Below are 26,621 nucleotides of genomic sequence, written 5' to 3' on the forward strand. Positions count from 1 at the left end.
CAGGCTTTCGCACGGACCACAGCACTGAAACCATCTTAGCCTCCCTTCTCGACCACCTCCACACGCTCTTTAGTCAGGGCTCAAGTGCCTTGATCATACAACTTGACCTGAGCAGCGCTTTTGACCTGGTAGACCACACCATTCTCCTTGAATGCCTGGCTCACATTGGCATCTCAGACCAGGTCCTTAACTGGTTTCAGGGGTTCCTAAGAAATAGATCCTACAAGGTATGCAAGAACAATTCTTTCTCTTATAGCTGGGACAACACCTGCGGGGTCCCGCAGGGCTCCCCCCTATCCCCCACCCTATTCAATATTTACCTGGCCTCCCTAGGTAACCTTCTTCATAACCTCAAGCTCAAATTCTTCATTTATGCAGACGACATCACAATATCCATCCCACTAACCAATTTCTCACAAGAAATACTCGACCACATTACAAACATTCTCAACCAGATTGAACTCTGGATGCTATCATTCAGACTGAAACTAAACCCCGACAAATCAAAATTCTTCCTAGCCACCCCCAATGACAAAATCAAGGAAGCTACAATTCGACTGAAAGGAATGACCTTCCCCCTCGAACCAACCTTAAAAATCCTGGGAGTCACGCTGGACAAAAATCTTTCCTTAGAAAATCACACCGACCTCATCGTCAGGAAAAGCTTCTCTGTACTTTGGAAACTTCGCACCATAAAAAAATACTTCAATGACACTTCTTTCCGCCTTCTTGTACAATCCTCCATCCTCAGCATTCTAGATTATTGCAACATCATATACCTTAACGCCACGAAGAAAACAACCAGGAGACCAAAAATAATCCAAAATACCGGCGTGCGCCTCATCTTTGGCCTAAAGAAATGGGAACACGTCACCCCTTTCTACCACCAACTTCACTGGCTGCCATTCGAGTCTAGAGTCCTTTTTAAATTCGCATGCTTCTGCTACAAGGCTGTAAATGGTTCCTCTCCAAGTTACATCAACCCCCACTTCAACCTCTATCGCACCAACAAGAAATCCCGTCATATTCAGTTGTTCGCCTTCCCTTCGCTCAAACTTTGTCACCTCAAAAGATTCCTGGACAAAACTTTCACCTTCCAAGCAGCTAAGCTGAACCCATGGCTAGCACAAATGATACTCGAGGCCCCCACTTACCTCGGCTTTAGAAAATTACTTAAAACCTACCTATTCAGCAAACAAGACCCGAATTGTCCCCCCCCCCCCCGACAATAACTCACCGCCTCCCCACTCCGCCTCCCTCATGAGGCCTTCCCCTTTTCCCTACTTTCCACATCCTCTGTCTTGTTCGATTAAAGCTGTAATTCTGATAAATAATTGTAAATCTGCCTGTTTATGCAGATCCTAATCTAATTCGATGTAAACCGCCTTGAACTCGCTGAGTATGGCGGTATATAAGAATAAACTATTATTATTATTATTTTAGGGCCTCCGAAAATATTGTTAAGAGTTGCCGTATGTACCCCTCAGCTCAGCTCTCCAGAACACACAATAGACAACTACAACAAAAAAAACCATCATGTTCATTGCACAGCCACAGTTTTTAGTTTCATCCCAGCAAGGTATAGTGTTAGTTTCCTTCCAAGCCAGCCCAACTTTCCATGACCATACAAAATCTACTTCCAAACTACACTGTGTATCTTTCAGATCCCCACCTGAAAACTGTGCGCACCTCTGCATCTAGGTCCATGTTCTTTACCTGTGTCTGTCCTTAAGAGACATTACACCATTACAGAAGCTCATGTAAACCCCAGTCATTAGTAGCGGTATAGAAGCTTTCCATAAACAATAAACATTCCTATTCCTTGCAGCTGCTCTATAATTAAGCTCAGCCGTGTCCTTTAATTGTTTACCGATAGCTAGCTTCTGTGCCACTACCTTTCTCCTGATTCTTTGTCAAGGCTCTTTGAACTACATTTTCCAGCAGCCCTGCCTTTCTGCTCCATCTGCCTTTTAAGGTTTCTCATCCAATCTTTGTTCAGTTTTCTTTGCCCCTTAAAGGCAGCATTCCTCCTGGAACTCCCTTTAGAGCTCTCCGTCTTCCAGGTAATCTATCCATCATGCTTCAATGGGCTGCTTCTGCACATATAAAACATCACATAAGAATTGCCATACTGGGACAGACCGAAGCTCCATTAAGCCCAGTATCCTGCTTTAAACAGTGGCCAAACCAGTTCCCAAGTACCTAGCTAGATCCCAACTAATAAAACAAATTTTATGTTGCTTATCCTAGGAATAAGCAGTGGATTTCCCCAAGCTATTTCAATAATAGCTCATGGACGTCGCTTATAGGAAATTATCCAAACTTGTTTTAAACCCCGCTAAGCTAACTGATTTCACTACATTCTCCAGCAACTAATCCCAGAGTTTAATTACATGTTGTATGAAGAAATATTTTTTCCAGTTTGTTTTAAATCTACTAGATCTACAGAGACAGCGACACATTTCGACTACAGAATCGGATGTCTGAAGATTTTACCGAGAAGATTATGAAACCTTATATTTTATGATTCGTCATCATTACTCAAGACTCCTGAGACAGGCCCTTCTGGGCCGAAACACAATCGTGTCGAGTCATATTAAACAATAAAGGAAATTGAGCACCAATTAGTCACCTTCGTTGTTTGTTCTCTGGGTCTGAGTCTCACTCATGGGAGCTTGTACTATCAGAGACACTTTCGCACCTAAATAAATCCTGAAGTTGCTTTGATTTGGTTTTTTTAACATGATTATGTGAATCAATAAACAATATTTCCTGGACATCCAGAAACTTGTGTTCCACTTTGTATTATCTGGTAAAATGCCATTGAATATCCTGTTGGCATCCACTCAGTGCTAGTTAACTGGGTAGGAACATCTCCTGACTAGTTAACTAGTGTTCCATATTGTCCCCAAAGTTCCTAAAAGACCAGTAAAACAGAACTTAGGGATCTGTGCCCTTACAAAATAATTGTACAACATACTATAATTAATATATGTACTCGTATATAATTTTTTTTCTCTCCAGTGAGCTGCATCATATCATTTAACTAACCCCTAAAAATCTTTTGGTTCTCACCTGCTCTCCTGGTGGTCCTGCTGGCCCTGTCTTTCCATCTAATCCAGGGATACCATCATACCCTGGAAAACCTGAATATCCTGGGAGACCTTGTGGACCAAACTCGCCCTACAAAAGAGAGAGAAAGGCATTAAAGGAAATATGAATGTGTATGACAGACAGTCACGAGACTTAATGGCAACCGAGTTGTCATTAGTCTTGATTGAAGGATCCCATTCCAAAGGCAGAACCTTACCCTGCAACAGCAGGTGGCCTTTACTGTTGTTTGGCCCTGGGCATTTTAATGGGCTTTTTCAGTAGTGACTGCACCTCTGATCTAAGTTCAAGCAGAGTGGCAAAACTACACCACTGTCAATTAGTGCCCCCCTTATAACGTAAAAGTTGCCATTGGCTAGCTACCCAGGAGTTTATAACATCTCTTCTCAATATACAGTGAATACATAGGAATTCAATCTGATCAATAAATCAGTTGATATCGTCACCTTTCACTTCCAACCTAGCTAGTTAGAATGATATTCTAAAGTGCCCTACTACATAATTGTGCTCAAGAGTTACTATTTTTTTTTTTAAGAAAATGAAACTTTCATCATACCTATTCAGAAACCCCCCCCAGTCAGCTAAAGAATCTTTCTCTTTCTCTTTTCATTCCTTATCCACATCAGTGTCCCAGATGCCATTTGCTGTTAATTTGAAAGAAGAACTATTCACCCCTATGAATCCTGTTTATGCTGGTGTGTCAAATCACATTCCTGCTCGTTTAATCAAACCAACCAAGGCTGCTAATGTTTAGAAACTCATCATTGGACAATATTAGTGAACTCCTTCCAGATGTTTGCAACTGGCCAGTACCTAGCCTTCAATGGCCCTAAGGATATAGATTTATTCATTTAGATTTCGCTCACACCTTTCCAGATAATTTATAACTTCTAATCCTCCCTCCTTCTATAAAGGTTAATCTTCCCTGTGTGTCTTAACATACAAATTTGGAAATCAAGGATGAACTCTTAAGCTGGAACCTCGGGCAAGAAGCATTCTTCTGACCAACACTGGCTGCATATACAATGGTTGTCATTATTTATTTTAAAAATGTATTCACCGCCTACAAACTAAGCGGTTTCCAAAAATCATACAAAGCATTAATGTGTATGATAGACTCTTCTACGAAACCGCGCTAGTGTTTTTTTAACGCAGAGAGCTGCGCTGCTTCCAATGCTCATTGAGTTCCTATGAGCGTTGGGAGCAGCGCGGGCCATTCAGTGCAGCTCTCTGCGCTAAAAACCGCTAACGCAGTTCCATAGAAGAGGGAGTTAGTAGTCCCTTTAACAGCAGCACTTAAGCTGAAATGACATTGTCAATCATGAACATTTTCTGCTCAAGAGCAGGCATTTCAGGAGTTGTAATTCAATAGTTTTGGTCCTACCTCACATTCCTCTCCCCTAATCCCCTCTCTTTTTAATATATTTTTATATTTGTTGGGTTATGAGCTTGAGAAGTTTAATTCTACTGCATTTATCTATGCAGATGATATTACAGTGTTGATGCCGTTCACTTTTTGACCTGCGGCTGTGTTATCTGACCCTGTCCGGTTCATGAGGAAGGGGCTTTGGCTCTGAAACCCTGCCGGGTTGAACCGTGTGGATACAGGACTCCAACTGAATTTTGAACATTTGAACATTAAGAATTCGGGCTGCCTCCGTATCGCTTGAACAAGTGGCTTCAGTCAGCTAAGTGCACGGAGGTTTTTGTGATTGTTTATGTTTATCCTCTTTTTTCCTTGGGTCAGCAGGCTTGGCACTAGAGGCATCACATGACAATTGATTTTCATTTGACTACTGGCATTCCACTTATTTGATGTGAACTTTGTTTGTCACAAATTAATTTGGCACTCATTAGCACACGGGACACCCAAATGATGGTGTGTGGCTGGCTTTTTACAGTGACGGACCTTGACATCGCTTATACTTTGCTGCCACTATACAATATTTTTGTGACTTTTGGTTTTTTTCCCTCTATTTTTACCATGGACCCCTGACGAAGGTTTGTCCGAAACATGGACCGTGTCGGGTCCCCTGATTGGTAAAAGGGTTTGCATATATTTTTGTCACTAATAAATTTTGCCTACGTCTTGTACAGATCTGCAGTTTTGTTTTGTTTGCTCTGCTTTCTTATAAGCATCAGAGCTTTCAAACCTACACTGAGGCTTTTTTAAATTCAAGAAATGAGTTTGGGACTGCAATCTGTATTTATGCAGCTATTTATTTAATACAATTTTTAGTTTGTATTAATTAGTTAATTTATATTATTGATAATTTGATTGTTATAGAAATAGTATTTAACTTTTTAAAAAAATCACTTTTCTTCTTTTCTTTCCTCTTCTATTTTTGAATGGAGTTCTTTTCTTTTTTTCTTTTTTTTTTATAAATCTTTATTGATTTTTAAGACCAACAAAAGTGCAATAACCGTATATTTATAATAATCAGCAAGTTAAATGCTTAATCATAATCAATAACACTGCATAAAGAATAAATCCCCCCCTTTCCTTCCATTACATTTCATCAAGGATTAAGACAAAGCTAAGAAATAGCCCACCCCTCCCCACCCTCTCAACCTTCCCTGGATGTGTGTGGAAATAAACAAAAATTAAAGACAACTATAATGAAGTAATAAAAGACGTCAACGGGCCCCAAACCAGTTTAAATAAACTGCTATGCCCCAACATGTCAGCATTAATTTTCTACAGCATGAGCATAAATTCGCCCACCAAAAAGGAAAATTGAGGCGATCATAATTTTTCCAATTACGAATTACCATTTGCATGGCTATCCCGTCATAATTAGGAAAAGATGACATTTATAGCGGTCCATTTTGGGCTTAATATGCAATAATGTTCCACATATGACTACCTCATATGTCAGTGGAATTGATGACTTCAGTAATGGAGTTCTTTTCAATATTGTTTTGAATTATATATTGTAAACCGATTGGAACCTTTTTGGCTATTACACGATATACAAAGTTTTAAAAAAAACAAACATGTTTGTTTGAAATTTTGGATGCTGGGGCATTTGGATTATATGTGATGCCTCAGGGCATGTCCTATCTCTTGTATTGTGCCCTAGGTATGCAAGACATCCAAAGTTGAGGACAAACAAAAAAACATTTTTGAAATCAGTGAAACTGCTAGAAGTCCAAAAAATGTTTTTAAATCACCTATTTAGATGTTTTGGCCAACAAGACATCCAACTTTAGGACGTCTAAACTTTATATGCCATTTTCGACCACAGAAACATTAAGTGCAAGACATTCCTTCTTTCCATGGCTCACTAGCCCACCCACCAGGCTACTTAAGACAGCTGTGTGATGCTCTACTAGGCTTTCCCATACCAGATGTTCTAGAGATAAGTATGTACTATTTCATTCAGATTTTTTGGGTAGCGGAGGGGGTCATTTCATTCAGGTTTTTGGAAGTGGGGGAGGGGGTCATGAGTTAATCCCTATTGTGGTCATCTGATCAGTTTGGGTACCTTTATGGCGCTTAGATGCTTTTAAAACAGGTCTAGCCTCGGACATCTAAATTCTGTCTAGGTAGGATGTCTTGTGAAGCAATCAATTATTGTCTCAAGACATCCAAATCTAAGCCTTCCCAGAACACACCTCCAACACACCCACACACACCCCCTTGGGTAGAAAGCCTCACAAGATCTGCAGAATGAATGCACTTGTAAGTCAATAAGAGGAGCTTGAACTGTATGCAGAAATAGATAGGGAGCCAATGAAGTGACTTGAAGAGAGGGATAATGTGACACTTGCAGAATATATAAGTTGTGGAGCAGAATTTTGAATGGATTGAAGGGGAGAGAGATGGTTTAGTGCAGGGGTAGGGAACTCCGGTCCTCGAGAGCTGTATTCCAGTCGGGTTTTCAGGATTTCCCCAATGAATATAAGAACATAAGAACATAAGAACATAAGCAGTGCCTCCGCCGGGTCAGACCATAGGTCCATCTAGCCCAGCAGTCCGCTCCCGCGGCGGCCCAAACAGGTCATGACCTGTCTAAATCATCAGAAGGGGCCCCCATGCCACCTTGGTTTCCTGATGAGTCTTATCTTCCCATCGAAGTCCTAGCCCTCCGGTCTTACACATGCACGACCTGGTTGGGTTTCTATACTTTCTCAGTATCCCACGATCCCTTTATCCCCCAGGAATCTGTCCAGTCTCTGTTTGAATCCCTGTACCGTACTCTGCCCGATCACTTCCTCCGGTAGCGCATTCCAAGTGTCCACGACCCTTTGGGTGAAGAAAAACTTCCTTGCATTTGTTTTGAACCTATCTCCCTTGAGTTTCTCCGAATGCCCCCTCGTACCTGTTGTCCCCTTCAGCCTGAAGAATCTGTCCCTATCCACCCTCTCTATGCCCCTCATGATCTTGAAGGTCTCTATCATATCACCCCTGAGCCTCCTTTTTTCCAGAGAGAAGAGCCCCAGCCTGTCCAACCTCTCGGCGTATGGGCAGTGTTCCAGCCCTCTTACCAGTTTCGTTGCTCTCCTTTGGACTCTCTCAAGTACCGCCATGTCTTTCTTGAGGTATGGCGACCAATATTGAACGCAGTATTCCAGATGAGGACGCACCATCGATCGGTACAATGGCATGATGACTTCCCGCGTCCTGGTTGTTATGCCCCTCTTTATGATGCCCAGCATCCTGTTTGCTTTTTTCGAGGCCGCTGCGCACTGTGCAGATGGCTTCAGTGATGCATCCACCAGCACACCCAAGTCTCTCTCAAGACTGCTTTCTCCCAACATTGCCCCCCCCATTTTGTAGTTGAACAACGGGTTCTTTTTCCCTATATGCATGACCTTACATTTTTTCACGTTAAAGCGCATTTGCCATTTGTTTGCCCAGTCTTCCAGCTTGTCTAGGTCCCTTTGCAGGTCCTCACACTCCTCCCTGGAGCTAACTCTGCCGCACAGTTTGGTATCATCTGCAAATTTTATAACCTCGCACTTTGCCTCCTTTTCCAGGTCATTGATAAATATGTTGAAGAGTAACGGCCCCAGCACCGATCACTGTGGCACACCGCTCGTGACTCCCCGCCAGTCAGAAAATTGGCCCTTTACTCCGACCCTCTGCAGTCTACCCGACAACCAGTGCTCGATCCATCTGTGCACATCCCCTCCCACCCCGTGGTTCCACAGCTTCCTAAGCAGCCTTTCATGTGGAACCTTGTCGAAAGCCTTTTGGAAATCGAGGTAAATGATGTCGACGGGTTCCCCATTGTCCACCCGACTGCTTATTCCCTCAAAGAAGTACAGAAGGTTCGTTAAGCACGACCTTCCCTTACAGAATCCGTGCTGGCTTTTTCTCAGTAGGCCATTTCTCTCAATGTACTCGCAAATGCTGTCCTTGATCATAGCTTCCACCATCTTCCCTATAATTGAAGTCAGGCTCACCGGCCTGTAGTTCCCGGGGTCACCCCTCGATCCCTTTTTGAAGATAGGTGTGACATTCGCCAATCTCCAGTCCTCTGGTACCTCTCCAGTTCTTAAGGATAGGTTGCAAACATGCTGGATTGTGTCCGCTATTTCTTGTCTTAGTTCCTTCAGAACCCTTGGGTGGATCCCGTCCGGACCCGGTGATTTGCCACATTTTAACCTGTCTATCTGTTTGAGGACATCCTCCTTACTTACCTCTATGTGCTCCAATTTTTCAGCCTGTTCCCCACTCATGAGCTCCTCTGAGTCCGGTATATTAGATATATCTTCTCTCGTGAAAACCGACGAGAAGAACGTGTTCAACCTCTCAGCTATCTCTTTATCCTCCTTTATCACTCCCTTCCTATCCCCATCGTCCAACGGCCCCACCTCCTCTCTCGCTGGTCGCTTCCCCTTTACGTAACTGAAGAATGCCTTGAAGTTTTTCGCTTCCCTGGCCAGCCCCTCTTCGTATTTTCCTTTTGCTTTTCTAACCTCTCGGTGGCATTCCTTTTGGCAATTCCTGTGCGCCTGGTGATTTTCCTCCGTTGGGTCCTTTTTCCATCTCCGGAAGGATACTTTTTTGTCATTTATTGCCCTCTTTACTTCTGTTGAGATCCAAACTGGGTCCTTTGACCTCTTGTTCTTGCAGCTTTTCCTGAAACTGGGGACGTACCTTCTTTGTGCTTCCTGCAGGGTGTCCCTGAATAGGGTCCAGGCGCTTTCCACAGTCTCCATCCTAAAGATGTTTTTGAGCTTCCTCCCCACCATTTCCCTCATAGCAACGTAGTTCCCTTTCTTGAAGTTGAGCGCAGTTGTTGCGGTCCTCCTTACTGTGGGTGTCCCCCTTTCTAATGTGAATCTGATCGCATTGTGGTCACTGTTGCCTAGTGGTCCTCCCACTTCTACCCCACTTGCAGGCCCCCCTAATCCGTTCAGGATGAGGTCAAGAGTAGCACTCCCTCGTGTCGGTTCCCTGACCAGTTGCTCCATGAAGCAGTCCCTCACAGCTTCTACAAATCCTGTTTCCCTAGTGCAGTTGGAGTGACCCGTACTCCAGTCTATCCCCGGGTAGTTGAAGTCCCCCATCACTGTCACACTTCCAGTCCTGCACTCCTGTCTCAGTTCAGCTTCCAAGTCGTGTCCGACTCCTTCCGGCATACCAGGTGGGCGATAGTACAGCCCCAGTTTTATGCCTGCACCCTTGTTTCCTGGCAATTTGACCCATAGCGATTCCAGCCCCTCTGCCTTCGTTGCCATATCCATCCCGACCGAGTAGATAGAGTCCTTTATATATAGTGCTATGCCTCCCCCCTTCTTGTGGGTCCTGTCCCTTCTGTAGAGTTTGTACCCCGGCAGCGCTACATCCCAATGATTCTCCTCTGTCCACCATGTTTCTGTAATTCCAATTATATCCAGGTCTTCCCCCTTGGCCACGACCTCTAGTTCACCCATTTTGGCCATGAGGCTTCTTGCATTTGCGTAATAGCATCGCAGGTCCCGTCGTTTTTCCTCCACCTCTGCATATACCTGGGCCGCCTCTCCTGTTCCCTGTATTTCTGCTTTGCCCTCAGCTTTTACCCTCGTAGCTTTCAGTTTCCCCACATTCCCGTCACCCCACTTCCCCGCTTTTCCTCCGGGTTTTCTTGCCCCCTCTTGGGCCCTGGCCTCTGTTCGATCCCCCTCGCCTTGTGTCACCCCTATATTGCCCTCCGTTTTCGCCCTTGTGCCACCCAGTCCCCTTGTGTCCCCATGCCCCTTAGTCTCCTCCCAGCAAGCTCCCTTTACCTGTTGTTTCCCTCGCTGTCTGATCATAAGATCCATCGGTCTCTCTACTTCCTCTATGCAGTCAGCCCGTTCAGCATCTGTTCTGGATACTGTTGTCCGAAGCGTCAACATCAGATCAGCTGTCGGCTTTCCCCCTCTCCTCAGTTTAAAGCCCTCTCGATCTCCTTCCTCACATTGGCGGCCAGTAGTCTAGTTCCCTCTGTGCTTAGGTGCAGGCCGTCCCGCCGGTAGAGCCTACTCTTTTCCCAGAATGACGTCCAGTTCCTCACAAAGTGGAAGCCCTCCTCCTGGCACCATCTCCTCAACCATGTATTCACAGCCTGGAGGTCTGCCTGCCTCTTTGCATCTGCTCTCGGTACAGGCAGGATCTCTGAGAATGCTATCCTCCGGGTATCCCGCTTCAGTTTACGTCCCAGGACCTTGAACTGGTCAGTCAGCGTGGCCATGCTGAAGTTCCTCCGGCTCACATCATTTGTTCCGATGTGGATTATCACCGCTGTCTCCTCTGTCTCTGCTCCGTCCAGGATCCTCTCGATCCTATCAGTGACGTCTCGTATCTTGGCCCCTGGGAGACAAGTCACTAGCCGGTCCTCCCTTCCTCCAGCTATGTGACTATCTACCTCTCTCAAGATCGAGTCTCCCACCACAATAGCAGACTTCCCTTTCCTCAGCAACCTCCTCTGTCTCAGGTCCGTGTCCTCTGTGTAGTGTGGTGTCTCTCCCTCGGGGTCTCGGTGAGTCACGGTCTCCTCCTCTTGTGTGGTTCCTCCGCTAGGTCCTTCCCCGGTGTCGCCTTGTGGATCCTGGGTCTCGTCTGCTGACATCCGTCTGTGCAGCTGCTGGTCCTGTCCTTCCACCTTCCTATAGGCCTCCTCGATGAATCTCTCGAGGTCCCTCACCTGGTCCACAATGAGGCCTGCTCCGTCTGTGTCCTTGTTTGACCAGCTCGTCTCCTCTGTGTTGCGTAGTCCCTCCAGTTCCTGGACCTTGACCCTCAATCTGCCGACCTCCATCCTCAGGCTATCCAGCTCCTGACACCGACTGCATATGTATGCCCGCCTCCCGGAGGGGAGGTAGTCATACATATGACACTCGATGCAGTAAACTGGGTAGCTCTGCTGGGTACCTGTAGCCTCCATTTCTTTCTCCTTGCTCCTACGGTCCCTCGGTGGTTGAGAGTGGTTTCCGGCGTGCAGCTAGCTGAAAGAGTAGAGAGAGAGAGAAGAATGAGTTGCTGAAAGGATAAAGAGAGAGAGAGAAGAATGAGAAGCTGAAAGGGTAGAGAGAGAGAGAAGAATGAGAAGCCGAAGGGGTAGAGAAAGAAGTAAGTGGAGAGAAGAAATTTATATATATATATTTTTTTTTTTTTGTAGGTTTTTTTGTAGGTTAAAGTTAGGTTTGCTGCTGGGCTGCCTGGGCTCCTTCTCAAGGCTCCTTCGCGAAGGCGCTCTCGCTAAGGCGAGCGCCTTTGCCGCTCGCCTTCGCGAAGCGCCGAACGGCCGTGCGCCGTTGGCCCCCCTTCTTTTAAAGGGGCGGCCCGGGCTCCGACGCGACCTCTGACGCGGTGGGGGTGGGCGGAGCTACCTCTCGCCGCTACCCCGATCCAGCTATCTCCCCTCTGCTCTCCGGTTTGGCTTCCTCCCCTCTCCGACCTTGCCTTTTCTCTGCGCTGCCCCGGATTCCTCTGATTCATGCACAAGATCTATTTGCATGCACTGCTTTCAATGCATATTCATTGGGGAAATCCTGAAAACCTGACTGGAATACGGCTCTCGAGGACCGGAGTTCCCTACCCCTGGTTTAGTGGAAGACCTGTGAGAAGCAAGTTGCAGTAATCTAGGCAAGAGGTGATAAGAGTGTGGATAAAGGCTTTGGTTGTTGTTGTTAGATACCATCAACTCATGTTTGAGTCCTAGCAACTTGATGAATTGGAGATCTAAAAAGAAATCAGTTTTGTGCTAGTCCGGAAAGGTCCTCCAGCATCATCCCCATGATTGTTTTCAATGTGTCCAGCCAACTGATTGCCCTCTTCGCCTGGTTCCTTCGATCTTCCCAAACATGATGTTCTTCTTCAGTGATCTCTCTCTTCTGATGGTGTGACCAAAATAACAGTAGTGTGCTCAAGAAGGAAAGGTTGGATTTTGGTGATTTTATAAAGGAAGGTTCTTTTTTGTTTTTATTGCATTTTAATTTTTTGTTTTTACTGTATTTTATTGTCTGTAATTTTGATTGATTTTGTACCTGTGTATTGTTCCCTGCCTAGATTTGTAGATAGGTGGGTTATAAATAATTTTAAATAAATAAAATGACAGGATTTAGCGGTCTGTTAGATATGTGCAGAGAAAGAGAGAGAGGAGCCAAAGATGACCCCAGAGTTGCTAGATGATGAGATAGGGAGGATGAAAATGTTATCCACAGAAACATAGAATAGGGGAAGAGGAGAGGTGGGTTTAGGAGGAAAGATAAGCAGCTCAGTCTTGGCCCTGTTCAGTTTTAAATGGTGGCGAGACATCCAGGCATAAATGTTGGACAGGCAGGCTGAGACTTGAGCCAGGATTCCTGTAGAAATTTCTGAGTAGAGAGATAGATCTAGGAGTCATCGACATAAAGGTTATACCAAAAACCATGGGAGGTGATCAGAGCATCAAGGTAATGAGTATAGATGGGAAAAAAAAAGACGAGGTCCCAAGACAGAGGCCTGAGGTACACCAACTGATAGTGGGATAGGAATGGAGGAGGATCCACCAGAACATACACTAGAAGTGCAATGGGAGAGATAAGAAGAAATAACAGAGCCCTGAGATCCAAGTGAGGATAGCATATCACGGAGTAGGTGCTGAGCAACAGTTCCAAAAGCAGCAGATAGCTCGAGGAGGATAGAATAGAGACTTTTGAATCTAGCCAGGGAACAGGTTATTGGAGACTTTAGCAAGGGCAGTTTCTGTAGAATTTAGAGGGTGAAAGTCTAATTGAAACATAGAAATATGATAACAGATAAAGGCCAAATGACCCATCCAGTCTGCCCATCCACAGCATCCATTATCTCCTACTCTCCATAAGAGATCCCACGTGCCTATCCCACACTTTCTTGATTTCAGACAGTCTTTGTCTCCACCACCTCTACCGGGAGACTATTCCACACATCTACCACCCTTTTTGTAAAAAAGTATTTCCTAGATTACTCCTGAGCCTGTTACCTCTTAACTTCATTCTATGCCCTCTTATCCCAGAGCTTCCTTTCAAATGATAGAGACTTGCCTCAAGAGCATTTATTACACATAGGTACTTAAATGTCTCTATCATATCTCCCCTTTCCCACCTTTCCTCCAAAGTATACATAGTGAGATCTTTAAGTCTGTCCCCATATGCCTTATGATGAAGACCACCAACCATTTTAGTAGCCTTCCTCTGGGTCTAGAATAGCTTGAGATTAAAAAGTCAAGACAACGGTGAATAGAACATTCAAGTAGCTTGGATAAGATAAGGAGAAGGGAGATGTGATGATAGTTGGAAGGACAGGTGGATAAAGTTTTTTGAGGAGTGAAGGTTTTTTGAGGAGTGGTATAACTACGGCAATACCATGTCAGCACCAAACACATTAAAACAACAAAGCACTGTAGGGCTTGATTTTATCCTAATCTTCTATTAGAAGATTAATGTGCTTTTCATTTTTGACATACTTTCATCTATCTAATATAATAAAATGATAGGCCGCGCATGCGCACTAAAAAAACGTGTTCCCTGATCCGTCGCGAAAATACGACTGCACATGCGTGGGTTTTATGTTACCACCTGCTCGCTTAATACGTCACAGCCTCCCTGCTCTACACAAGCCCGATCGCAGCCAGACGACGATCTCCGTTCCTCCTGCCCCCGCCGATCTCCGTTCCTCCTTTGACACCCACACCCTTCTCTTCCCCACAGCCTCCCTGCTCTCCACAAGCCGGACCGCAGCCAGACCACTATCTCCGTTCTTCTTGCCGCTGCCGATCTCCATTCCTCCTTTGACACCCACACCCTTCTCTTCCCACGGGCCCAAATGGCGATTCCAGCAGCGTGTGCATCACTCTTCACACGCTGCTTCGGGCCCTTCAACTGCCCTGATTTGCTCTGCCGCGTCTCTGATGATGTCATCAGGGACGTGCCAGAGTAAATCAGGGCAGTAGAAGGACCCGAAGCAGCGTGTGGAGACTGATGCAAGCGCTGCTGTATTCACCACGTTTGTAGTCCGGACCGCGGGAAGGGAAAGGGGGGTGGGGGGGGGGTAGAGGAAACGCTAATGCTGCTGCACAGGGAACTGGTGGGGGGGAGGGAAATGGAGGGGGAGGGAATGCTGCTTTGGACAGACAGACAGAGGGAGAAAGAAGAAAGACACAGGGGCAGGGAGATACACAGAAAGACAGACAGGCAAAGGGGGCCAGGGACAGAGACAGACAGAAAGGACAGCGGGAGCCGCGTCAGGAGGGGTGCGGGATGCGGCAGTGGGAACTTTTCCAATGGGTGCAACTGGGCGGCTGTCGGGAACCTCAGATCAGGGACAGAGCAAGGTAAGAGTATCATAGGGATAAGAAGGAGGAGGGGGGATAAAAAAGGAAGGGATGCTAACTGCTGGACAGGGGGAGAAGGAAAGAGATGCTGATGGACAGGGGGGGTGAAGAAAAAGGAACAGAGGATAGCCAAGGAAAAATAAAGGCAGAAAGAAAGAAAGCGGCTAAGGAGAGAGAGAGAGAAAGAAATAAAGACAGACACACACACATATGTTCTAGCATCCGTTAATGTAACGGGCTTAAAGACTAGTTATATAGCACAGTTACTTACTGTAACAGGTGTTATCCAGGGACAGCAGGCAGATATCTTGACTGACGGATGGGTGACAGCACCGACGGAGCCCCGGTACGGACAATTTTAGAGTGATTGCACTCTAAGAACTTGGAAAGTTCTAGCAGGCCGCACCGCGCACGCGCGAGTGCCCTCCCGCCCGACGGAGGTGCGCGGTCCCCAGCTAAGAAGCCAACCAGGGGAGGAGGGTGGGACGCAAGAATATCTGCCTGCTGTCCCTGGATAACACCTGTTACGGTAAGTAACTGTGCTTTATCCCAGGACAAGCAGGCAGCATATTCTTGACTGATGGGTGACCTCCAAGCTAACAAAAAGAGGGATGGAGGGAAGGTTGGCCATTAGGAAAATAAATTTTGCAAAACCGATTGGCCGAAGTGTCCATCCCGTCTGGAGAATGCATCCAGACAATAATGAGATGTAAAAGTATGAACCGAGGACCAAGTAGCAGCCTTGCAGATTTCCTCAATAGGAGTGGAACGGAGGAAAGCTACAGATGCTGCCATAGCTCTAACTCTATGGGCCATGACAGAACCTTCCAGTGTCAGTCCGGACTGAGCATAACAGAATGAAATGCACGCTGCCAGCCAATTAGACAACGTACGTTTAGAAACAGGATGTCCCAACTTATTCGGATCAAAGGACAAAAAGAGTTGAGGAATTGATCTGTGGGGCTTAGTACGCTGCAAATAGTAAGCTAAAGCCCTCTTACAATCCAAAGTATGTAGAGCCTGTTCTCCAGAATGAGAGTGAGGTTTTGGAAAGAAGACAGACAGAACAATGGATTGATTGATATGGAATTCAGAGACAATCTTAGGGAGAAACTTTGGATGTGTACGCAGAACCACCTTGTCATGATGAAAGACGGTAAAAGGTGGATCAGCAACTAGTGCATGGAGCTCACTGACCCTCCTGACAGAGGTTAGGGCAATAAGGAAGAGGACCTTCCAAGTGAGAAACTGAGTTCCAGGAAATTGATGTGATGCTTCATTTCCTGGGCTGTCCAAACACCCTGAGTCTTGAAGTCATTTAAATGAGCGCCCATGCATAAGGGGAGGCATCGGTGGTGATGACAAGCTGATGAGGAGGTAGATGGAACAGAAGACCTCTGGAGAGATTTGAGGATATCAACCACCATTGTAGAGACTGATGAAGAGATGATGTCACAGATATGTGTTGTGAGCAAGGATCCGTCGCTTGGGACCACTGGGTAGCTAGGGTCCATTGAGGAGTGCGCAGGTGAAGACGTGCGAAGGGTGTGACATGAACTGTGGAAGCCATGTGACCCAAGAGTATCATCATTTGCTTGGCAGAGATGGAACATTGAGGAAGCACCTGCTGACATAGACTTTGAAGGGTCTGAAGACGGTTGGAAGGCAGGAACGCTCTCATGAGGACTGTGTCTAACACCGCTCCAATGAATTGAAGCCTCTGAGTGGGGATGAGATGAGATTTGGGTAGGTTGATCTCGAACCCCAGGATCTGCAGAAACATGATGGTTTGATTGGTGGCTAGGAGTACAGCCTGAGAGGAATTGGCCTTGATTAACCAATCGTCCAGGTAAGGAAAGACCTGAAGGTAGTGAGAGCGTAGAAAAGCAGCCACCACAATCAGACATTTGGTGAAAACTCTTGGAGAGGATGCAAGACCGAAGGGGAGCACCTTGTATTGGTAATGACAGTGATTGATCATGAAACGGAGGTACTGTCTGGAGACCAGATTGACAGGTACATGAGTGTATGCCTCTTTGAGATCGAGGGAGCATAGCCAGTCGCTTTGATGGAGAAGAGGATAAAGAGTTGCCAGAGAAAGCATCTTGAATTTCTTCTTGACCAAGTATTTGTTGAGATCGCAAAGATCTAGGATGGGTCTGAGATCCCCTGTTTTTTTGGGGACCAGAAAATAACGGGAGTAGAATCCCTGCCCCTTCTGATCTAGAGGAACTTCCTCTATGGCGTTCAGGAGGAGGAGGGATTGAACCTCCTGAAGAAGGAGAGAAGACTGAGAGGTGTTCAAAGCAGGCTCTCTTGGCAGACTTTGTGCAGGACGTGTCTGAAAGTTGAGAGAGTAGCCGTGGCGGATGATGTTGAGGACCCACTGATCCGATGTGATGTTCTCCCAACGGCTGATGTAACAAGACAGACGTCCTCCTATGGGTCGAGGGAGATGGGCAGATGGTGGAATACTGGCTATGCTTTGGAGAACCACGTCAAAAGGGTTGGGTAGACTTTTGTGATGGAGGAGGCTTCACCTGTTGCTGCTGGGCTGGCCTAGGCGGTTGTCGCTGTTGTTGTCGCTGACGTCTAGGCTGTTGAGTAGCCGGTGGCAAGGGACGAGCAGCATAGCGGCGCTGGTAGGTGGATTGCTGGCGAAAAGGCCGAGCAGGTGGAGTCTTTTTCTTAGTCTTCAGGAGAGTATCCCACCGAGTCTCATGGGCAGACAGCTTTTGTGTAGTGGAATCCATGGACTCTCCAAAGAGCTCATCACCTAAGTAGGGAGCATTTGCTAGGCGGTCCTGATGATTAACATCAAGCTCTGAGACTCTGAGCCATGCCAACCGACGCATGGCAACAGACATAGCCGTAGCTCTAGAAGTCAATTCAAAAGTGTCATAAATTGACCTAACTAGGAATTTCCGTAACTGGAGAAGAGAGGAAGAACAGGTATGAAAAGCAGATTTCTTGCGGTCAGGGAGGTACTTTTCAAAAGCAGCCATGGTTTGAATGAGGTGCTTTAAATATAAGGAAAAATGAAAAGCATAGTTCCCTGACCTATTGGCTAACATGGCATTTTGATATAAACGTTTGCCAAATTTGTCCTTGGCTTTTCCTTCTCTGCCAGGAGGGACTGAGGCATACACACTAGCTCCCGCTGATTTCTTAAGTGTGGATTCTACCAAAAGAGACTCATGCGGGAGCTGAGGTTTGTCAAAACCAGGAATGGGGATAACCCTGTACAAGGAGTCCAATTTACGAGGAGCTCCTGGTACAGTCAGGGGAGTCTCTAGATTTTTATAAAAAGTCTCCCGTAAGATGTCATGGAGAGGAAGTTTGAGAAATTCCCTTGGAGGCTGGTCAAAGTCGAGAGCATCAAGGAATGCCTTGGATTTCTTAGATTCAGCCTCCAAGGGAATAGAAAGAGATTCACACATCTCTTAAGAAAGAGGTAAAGGATGTGGAATCCTGTTTAGAAGAGGGATCAGCAACAAGTTGATCCTCTTCATCAGAGGAACACTCACCCTCTGACAGAAAAGGGTCTTCAGAGTCACCCCACAAATCAGGGTCTCTAATATGAGAGCCACGGTCTCGAGACTCCGGAGTGGAGGGTTCCAGGTGTCGGGTTTTGCGCGTCGACTTACCCGACCTCATAGATACGGTACCGGGAGATGTGACATGCTGCGTCGGCATCGAAGTCTGCACCGCCTGGTGTTGAGCTCTCGGTTCCGGTGCTAAGATTGGCATCGAAGTCGATGAAGCAGTGTGAACCGGTACCGACAAAGTGGATGCCGATAAAAGAGGGCGCTCCACTGTCGGTACCGGTGGCTCAGACCGGACCGGGACTGGAAGGCTCGGTGTCAAAAGTGCGGAAAGGAGTTGTTGCAACTGCTCCTTAAGTTGCACTTGCAGGACAGCAGCAATCCGCTCGTCCAGCGAAGGCACCGGTACCGCCTTTTTCTTCTGCGGTACCTGTGGTGTCGCTCTACGCTCCGAGGATGAGGAACCCGATGTCGAGGGGCTCACCTCAATAGGAGCGGAGCGCTTCCGTGGGCGCCTCGAGGTCGGCAGGACTGGACTCGCTGCTACTGAGACCGGAGGACGCTCCAACGGGGAAGGCTTCTTAGCCGGCTTACCTGCAGGATGCGACGCCGGCGCGGTATCGCGCGGTGTCGATGAAGTAGGTGCCGACTGAGATGGTGCCGATGTCGGTGCTGCGGAATCAGACATCTCGGCGCCAAATAACAACCGCTGTTGGATCTGGCGGTTTTTTAGAGTTCTCTTTTTTAAAGTCGCACAGCGGGTGCAGGTGGACGCTCGATGGTCAGGACCAAGACACTGCAGACACCAGTTGTGCGGGTCTGTGAGTGAAATTGGTCGAGCGTACCGCTGGCACTTCTTAAACCCGGGTTGAGGGGGCATGAAGGTAAAAACGGCTTCTGCCAAATCGAAGGCCGAGGCCTCGATGGTGGCAACAGGCCCCGCCGGGGCGAAACTGAAAAAATGAAAAAGAAAACGAAATTAGTTGGGTTTTTTTTTTTTTTTTTTAAAACAAAGAAAAGAAAAGAAAAAGAAGGAAACAATATTTCCTAACAAGTTTACGCGAGCAGGAAGGCGTAAGGAACAAAAGTTTTCAACAGCCATTGAAACGTGTGTCTTCTTAGCTCCACGGAAACTAAGAAACTGGGGACCGCGCGCCTCCGTCGGGCGGGAGGGCACTCGCGCGTGCGCGGTGCGGCCTGCTAGAACTTTCCAAGTTCTTAGAGTGCAATCACTCTAAAATTGTCCGTACCGGGGCTCCGTCGGTGCCGTCACCCATCCGTCAGTCAAGAATATGCTGCCTGCTTGTCCTGGGATAAATATTTGTTTGTATGGTTTTAAGTTTTTCTTGTTTTTATCTGGATGTATCTATGCTACATTTGTAAACCGTCTTAAGCCTGCTTGGATGGGAAGTTGTATAAGTTTATGGAATGAATTAAAAACAAACAACATTCAAACAACAGAAATCTGATCTTCATAATGTCAAGATAATACAAATGGAGCAATAGGCAGTTGGAGGGATGTGTAGTCAGAAATTATGGACAGATAATATGGATGCAATTAAGACATTGTGATAAATATTAAATGGGTGGATGGACTGAGGGCAAATTTTATGTACAGTGTTCCTTCGGTCGTTCGCAGTCGGCGGTTCATGGTCCTGGTCATTCGTGGTATTTTCTAACCGCGAACCGCTGCTCTGGCTGTTCTCCTGCTGCCCTCTTCAGGCTCCCCAATGAAAAACCATATTCGTGGTTTTTCAAGATTCGCAGGGGTTCCGGGGAAGATGGCCGAATCACTGATCAGGGAAGGTATCAATGAGCATATAGAAAAAATAATCTGATGAGATCGAGCCAGCATGGTTTCTGTAAAGGCCGATCATGCCAGACAAATCTACTGCAGTTCTTTGAGGGGATAAGTAAGCAATTGGACCAAGGTGACCCAGTAGACATTATATATCTAGATTTCCAAAAAGCCTTCGACAAGGTGCCCCATGAACGCTTACTGAAGAAACTGTGGAGTCACGGGGTGGAAGGGGATGTGCACAGATGGATCAAAAATTGGCTGGCGGACAGGAAACATAGGGTAGGAGTAAAGGGGCACTACTCTGACTGGATAGGGGTCACAAGTGGTGTTCCGCAAGGGTCAGTGCTGGGACCACTGCTGTTCAATATATTTATTAATGATCTAGAAACGGGGACAAAGTGCGAAGTTATCAAGTTCGCGGATGACACAAAACTCTCCAGCAGGGTCAGAACTGTTGAGGAATGCAAAGAACTGCAGAGCGACCTGAACAAAATGAGTGAGTGGGCAAAAAAATGGCAGATGAGCTTCAATGTGGAGAAATGTAAGGTCTTGCACATAGGGAAGGGGAACTCCATGTACAGCTACGTGATGGGAGGGAGGGTACTTGGGGAAGGCAGCCAAGAAAAAGATCTGGGGGTATTGGTGGATAACACAATGAAGCCGGCGGCGCAATGTGCAGCGGCCTCAAAAAAAGCGAACAGAATGTTGGGCATTATCAAAAAAGGTATCACTACCAGAACAAAGGAAGTTATCCTGCCACTGTATCGAGCAATGGTGCGCCCACATCTGGAATACTGCGTCCAATACTGGTCGCCATACCTCAAGAAGGACATGGCAATACTCGAGAGGGTCCAGAGGAGGGCAACGAGGATGATAAAGGGTATGAAGAACCTTTCATATGCCGAACGGTTAGACAGGCTGGGGCTCTTTACCCTGGAGAAGCGGAGACTGAGAGGGGACATGATAGAGACTTATAAAATCATGAAAGGCATAGAGAAGGTGGAGAGGGACAGATTCTTTAGACTAGCAGGGACAACTAAAACAAGAGGTCATTCAGAAAAACTGAGAGGAGACAGATTCATAACGAATGCAAGGAAGTTCTTCTTCACTCAGAGGGTGGTGGACACCTGGAACGCGCTTCCCGGAGAGGTGATAAGACAGAGTACAATTCTGGGGTTCAAAAAGGGACTGGATGACTTCCTGAAAGCGAAGGGGATTACAGGGTACAGACAGAGGTTTACCTTATAGGACATTGAGCGAATAGGGTATGGATATTTTAGGTTAGGTAGGGAACACTTTCAGATCATGGACCTGGGGGGCCGCCGCGGGAGCGGACTGCCGGGCACGATGGACCCCTGGTCTGACCCAGCAGAGGCAATACTTATGTTCTTATGTTCTTAACCCTGCGAATATCGGGGGGAGTACTGTATAGTGAAATAAGATATTTGCAATTGGCCTCATTTACGAGCCTTTTTACTAAAGGGTATAAAGCCCTAAACAAGCTTAACAAGCAAAAAAAAGCTTACCAGAAGGTGTGTTAATGCATTTTGCAGTAATATCCCTTTCTAAGTGCTAACCAGCTAGCATATTCATATTAATATGGGAGCAATATGAGGGGGTGCTGTAAAGTTCTCAATCCAGCCAACCAACTTTCTAAATTCTGAGCATTATTTTGCCACCGTAGCAGAAAAGAGTGTTATCTTATTTCGTTACGTGCCAATTTGCAGAAACAAAATTCTATGTTTTGACATTGTTTCAAATCATTGATTGAACCTTATATCCATGTCATTCTCTTTCTGGTTGGGCTGAGAACTTTTCAGCGCCCTCTCGTAAATCAGAGGCGGTAAAGTGTTCCAACATTAATTTTTTTGCAAGTAACACAGGTTAATGGAAATATTAGCACAGGACCTGCAAAAAAAAATTTTTTTTTAAAGCCCAAATACTGCTGCACTATATCTGGGTTTTGTGTGAGGAAAAGTCCCACATGAAGAGATAAGCCCAGATTCTAATGCTGTTTTCCTGAAGGGCTCCATAGAGAGCATGTAGAAGCCAATCTAAATTCAGCATAAGCAACTGGCTAATTAGCCATCACAACCATTAAAGGCTTGGGAAAAGAATCAGGCTTTCACCTGCTTCTGAATTTAATCTTCCAGGAATATATTGGTTTTTATAGTGAGGCAATACACACCAGAACACACAATCAACAAGTAAGAAAATGTTAGACGGCCTCCTACCATGTAACCCTGATTGCCTTTTTCACCCGGCTCCCCTGAACAGCCCTGAGGACCCTATGGATACAGAAAAACAATATAATATCCTTTCAGCATTGGCCTCTTTGAAAGATGTCTGTGCCTCAGGCTTTGTGCAAAATAGCATTATGAAGGTAAACAATGAACAGTACAGAAAATTGCATTTGAAGACTCTTTCAAAAGCCATATGATTAGTCTGTTTCACTGTTTCCTTTATTATAATTTACAAAGTATTATGGTACAAGTAGTTAGTGTAGTTGGATTTAAAAAAGGTTGAATGAGTTCTTAGAGGAAAAGTCCATAACCTGTTATTATAGTATACTTGGAAAAGTCACTATTTTTCCTTGGGATTGATAGCATTGAGTTTTGCTACTCTTTGAGGATCCTACTAGAGGTCTGCACGGGAACAGGGATCGCGGGAATTCCCCTTAACCCACGAGACTCCCACGGGGACCCCCCTCTGGTCCACAGGACTCCCACAGGGACCGCCCTCTAGCCAACGGGACTCCCAAGGGGATGGAAGGCTTTGGAAGCAGGGTTCGTCCATATAATATAAAGGACACATCAGCCTTAGTAAAAGAGGGGGTTTATAAGTTAATTACTTGAACAGAAAACAAAAAAAAGGGTTCCACCAAAGAGATTCCACAAGGAAAACAGCAGCGCCAACACAAAAGAAACTGTGGAATTGATGATTCTGTCAGAAGTAATTGCTGCTTTTTATGGGGACGGGTGGGAATGGAGGTAATTCCTTGCGGGGATGGGTGGGGTCGGAGAGGATCCTGACGGGGGAAGGGTGGGGACGGAGAGGATCCTGACGGGGGAAGGGTGGGGACGGAGAGGATCCTGGTGGGGACGGAGAGGATCCTGGTGGGATGGGCAGGGATGGGTGGGATTTCTGTCCCCGCACAACTCTATAGATCCTAACAGGCACTTCTGTCATAGATTTGGCCACTGTTGGAGACAGGATACTGGGTTTGAAGGACCATTGCTTTCAATGGAAGTAAAACCCGGATGTCTCAATCTGTCCTCCTTTTTCTGGATAGATATATATGTGCACATGAACTTAATGATACTATTTAGTGCTCAGAGAACCGTTTTTGCTTACGATACCGATGGGTAAGCATAATTTAGCCCACTACTAACACGGCTCAAATTCTCAATCATTGCACTATTGTCTATATGCTAAACCTTTTCATAAACTTCAAACTTTAGATTGATTCACCAACTTTAAATAGCTTTAAATAACTTCAAATAGTTAAGTAAACAGACTTAGGGCTCCTTTTACAAAGGTGTGCTAGCGTTTTTAGTGCACGCTAGCTGAAAAATTACCGCCCGTTTAAAAGGAGGCGGTAGCGGCCAGCGCGCATGGCATTTTGGCGCGCGCTAAAACCGCTACCGCACCTTTGTAAAAGGAGCCCTTAGCTTTTAAGTGAAGGGGGGTTCAACGGGTTCCGACACGTTTCGCCACACTGCCTCAGGGAACCCGCATTAACACAGGCACAACTCTGCCCCCACCACGTCTGCAAAACATGTAGTAGGGATAGCTCCTTTTTCTGGAGCCATATGGTAACCCTACCCAATATGGCAGTTCTTACGGCTGTAGTATTATAGCCAGAGAACAAACAAAGATCCTTGGTCTCAGTTAACTGGAGTCTCATCTTAGGGAGATAAGGCTTTTTAAAGATAGCAACAGGAGTTCTTTTGTTTGCAGATAAACTCACATACTTACAGGCAAACCAGGTTTCCCTGAATGTCCAGGAGGTCCTGTTGGTCCAGGCCGTTTCTGAAAAAACACACACGCAAATGTCTATTTTTAAATAAATGCCAACATTTTCATTTCAGTCAGGCCCAGTGACTCAAGGGCACATTTGTGCTTGTTTTGAAAGAAATTTGATTTGTATCTTCGAATTAGAAAACTCTCTCTGTAATCTCGGGGACTGATGAGAGAAAAATTAAAAATGGCAGAAAAATCCCAGGCTCAGGTTGCTAGAACTGTAGTAGGACTTCCTCATATTGATTTAAACATCCATAGAATAGAAATTGTTAAGCAAAAAACAAATTTTCACAACATAAAATAATATTCATTTAAGGAAAAAGTATAACAAATCTAGAGAGAGAGTGTACAGACCAGGATTGCAGTTCTCCTTCTGCCCCACTGCATGGTTGACAGTCCACTGCACCAGCCAATAGGCTACTCTTTCTCAAGAGACTTCAGATAGTACAATACAGATTTCTCATAGGACTTCCCCAATTCACTCCATCTCTGCCTAGTGCATCCCCCAGTATCTTAGTCAGTGGAATCTCTGGACCCTGGCCCAAGATAATTTTTGCTTCAGAGATCAGAAATAACTTCAGACTGTGTGCACCTCCCCAGTGCATCACCTAGGTCAGGGGTAGGCAATTCCAGTCCTCAAGAGCCACAGCCAGGTCAGGTTTTCAGGATATCCACAATGAATATGTATGAGATGGATTTGCATGCACTGCCTCCTTGAGATGCAAGTCTATCTCTGTGGATATCCTGAAAACCTGACCTGGCTGCGGCTCTCGAGGACTGGAATTGCCTACCCCTGACCTAGGTGTTTTAATGCCTGGGGCAAGCAATCATATTTGCATCCCCTTCTTTGTTCCCCACTATCAATCCTCTATCCAGCCAGTGGTGTTCAAACCTCTTCTGCCAATCTCTAGCAGTTTTCAAGTTTCCTGCTCTACTAGTTAGAGTCCCCCTTTCCTTTCCTCTCTACACCTAGTGGTGTCTCTTCTTCAGTCCTACTCTAATAATTCAGTGGTCCTTGATCCCCCCCATCTCAAACCTCCAGGATAACTCCTCTCACCTACACGTCCCCTCTTTAGAAAAAGTATTTGCATTACCTAGCCATGCTTCCAGGTGGGCATAGAAAGAACAGTTGTACTCACAGGCCAGCTTGCATGAAGCATCTGATAGAATGATGTTTGCTAAAAGAGGAAGAGTGAAAATTTGACAGCAAATGAGAAATGCTCCCTTAATTTATTCAGACACTCTTTACATTCATTCCACCTACAAGTCATAAACTTACTGCTGTATTAACTATTATTAACCAGCTAGAATAGCATTAAACAACAGTAAACTGGGAAGACTCAAAATCCTATTATAACTTTAACATGGAAAAACACTTTAAAATGTTGACATTTATTACAAAAATAAATGTTAAAGGCAATTCTCAGAAAGCCACTGATAAAACTACTTTTTGTCAAAAAAATGTTTAGCTTTTACCTAGATGAATGTACACACAGTGATCAATATTATACATACTGCTCCTGGGTATAAGTGGGTTGTTCCAGGGGCATGTATAGACCAGGGGAGATTAGTGTAGATTGCATTTTCCAATTGGCATGTATAATTTTGGGTTCATAGACAACAGCGCGAAAGACAAAGGCGCGCCCAGACAATTGAGCGCAGCGCGGAGGCGCGCACCGCTCAAAATTACTGTTTTTAGGGGCTCCGACGGGGGGGGGGGTTGTTGGGGAATCCCCCCATTTTACTTAATAGATATCGCGCCGGCGTTATGGGGGGTTTGGGGGGTTGTAACCCTCCACATTTTACTGTAAACTTAACTTTTTCCCTAAAAACAGGGAAAAAGTGAAGTTTTCAATAAAATGTGGGGGGTTACAACCCCCCACACCCCTCACAACGCCCCCACAATGCGGTGCGATGTCTATTAAGTAAAGTGGGGGGGTTCCCCCCCATGTTCCCCCGTCGGAGCCCTAAAAACATTAATTTTGAGCGGCGCGCGCCTCCGCGCTGCGCTCAATTGTCTGGGCGCGCCTTTGTCCCGGCGCGCTTTTGACCTGACACCATAATTTTGTATGGAATTAGTACTTGCAGAATAAAGCAAATGCAGCTCTCCGAGTACTTTTCTCCAGGGCTGTTTTGAAAGGGAACATATGCCTCTAACTTTCCCTTTGAGAAGAGATGCAAAATTACCTGCAAATGTTACAACAGTGTGGGCATATTTTAAAAATGTTCCTATGGAAAATAGTGTGGGTATTTATCTTGTGTGTCAGATATTTGCATGTTATTCCTAGGTTTGTTTTTGTTGTTGTTTGTTTTAACAGAAATTAACCCATAAATGCCTTTATAAAATTACCTCCTTCAAAATAACCACAGACG

The 26,621-nt window shown here is 45.7% G+C and overlaps 1 protein-coding gene and 1 long non-coding RNA gene across 3 annotated transcripts in view; one reads left to right on the plus strand and one right to left on the minus strand.

Annotated features, from left to right (window-relative positions):
- The window catches only part of LOC117367933, a 109,939-nt gene extending 107,253 nt beyond the window's left edge, over nt 1-2,686 (plus strand). The window contains exon 4 of the long non-coding RNA XR_004540882.1: nt 2,441-2,686. This is a non-coding gene — a long non-coding RNA (uncharacterized LOC117367933). The remainder of the gene's footprint in view (nt 1-2,440) is intronic.
- Nucleotides 1-26,621, minus strand: part of LOC117367932 (collagen alpha-1(I) chain-like) — a 539,431-nt gene that overhangs the window by 257,720 nt on the left and 255,090 nt on the right. For both annotated transcript variants that reach the window (XM_033961051.1, XM_033961050.1), the window contains exons 9-12: nt 25,388-25,426; nt 24,204-24,257; nt 22,460-22,513; nt 3,076-3,183 (exon numbers count right to left, since the gene is read on the minus strand). In XM_033961051.1, the coding sequence (XP_033816942.1) occupies nt 3,076-3,183; nt 22,460-22,513; nt 24,204-24,257; nt 25,388-25,426 (255 nt within the window). The remainder of the gene's footprint in view (nt 1-3,075; nt 3,184-22,459; nt 22,514-24,203; nt 24,258-25,387; nt 25,427-26,621) is intronic.

The sequence above is a fragment of the Geotrypetes seraphini genome, chromosome 10 (assembly GCF_902459505.1).
Source record: "Geotrypetes seraphini chromosome 10, aGeoSer1.1, whole genome shotgun sequence".
In the NCBI taxonomy this organism is placed as follows: domain Eukaryota; kingdom Metazoa; phylum Chordata; class Amphibia; order Gymnophiona; family Dermophiidae; genus Geotrypetes; species Geotrypetes seraphini.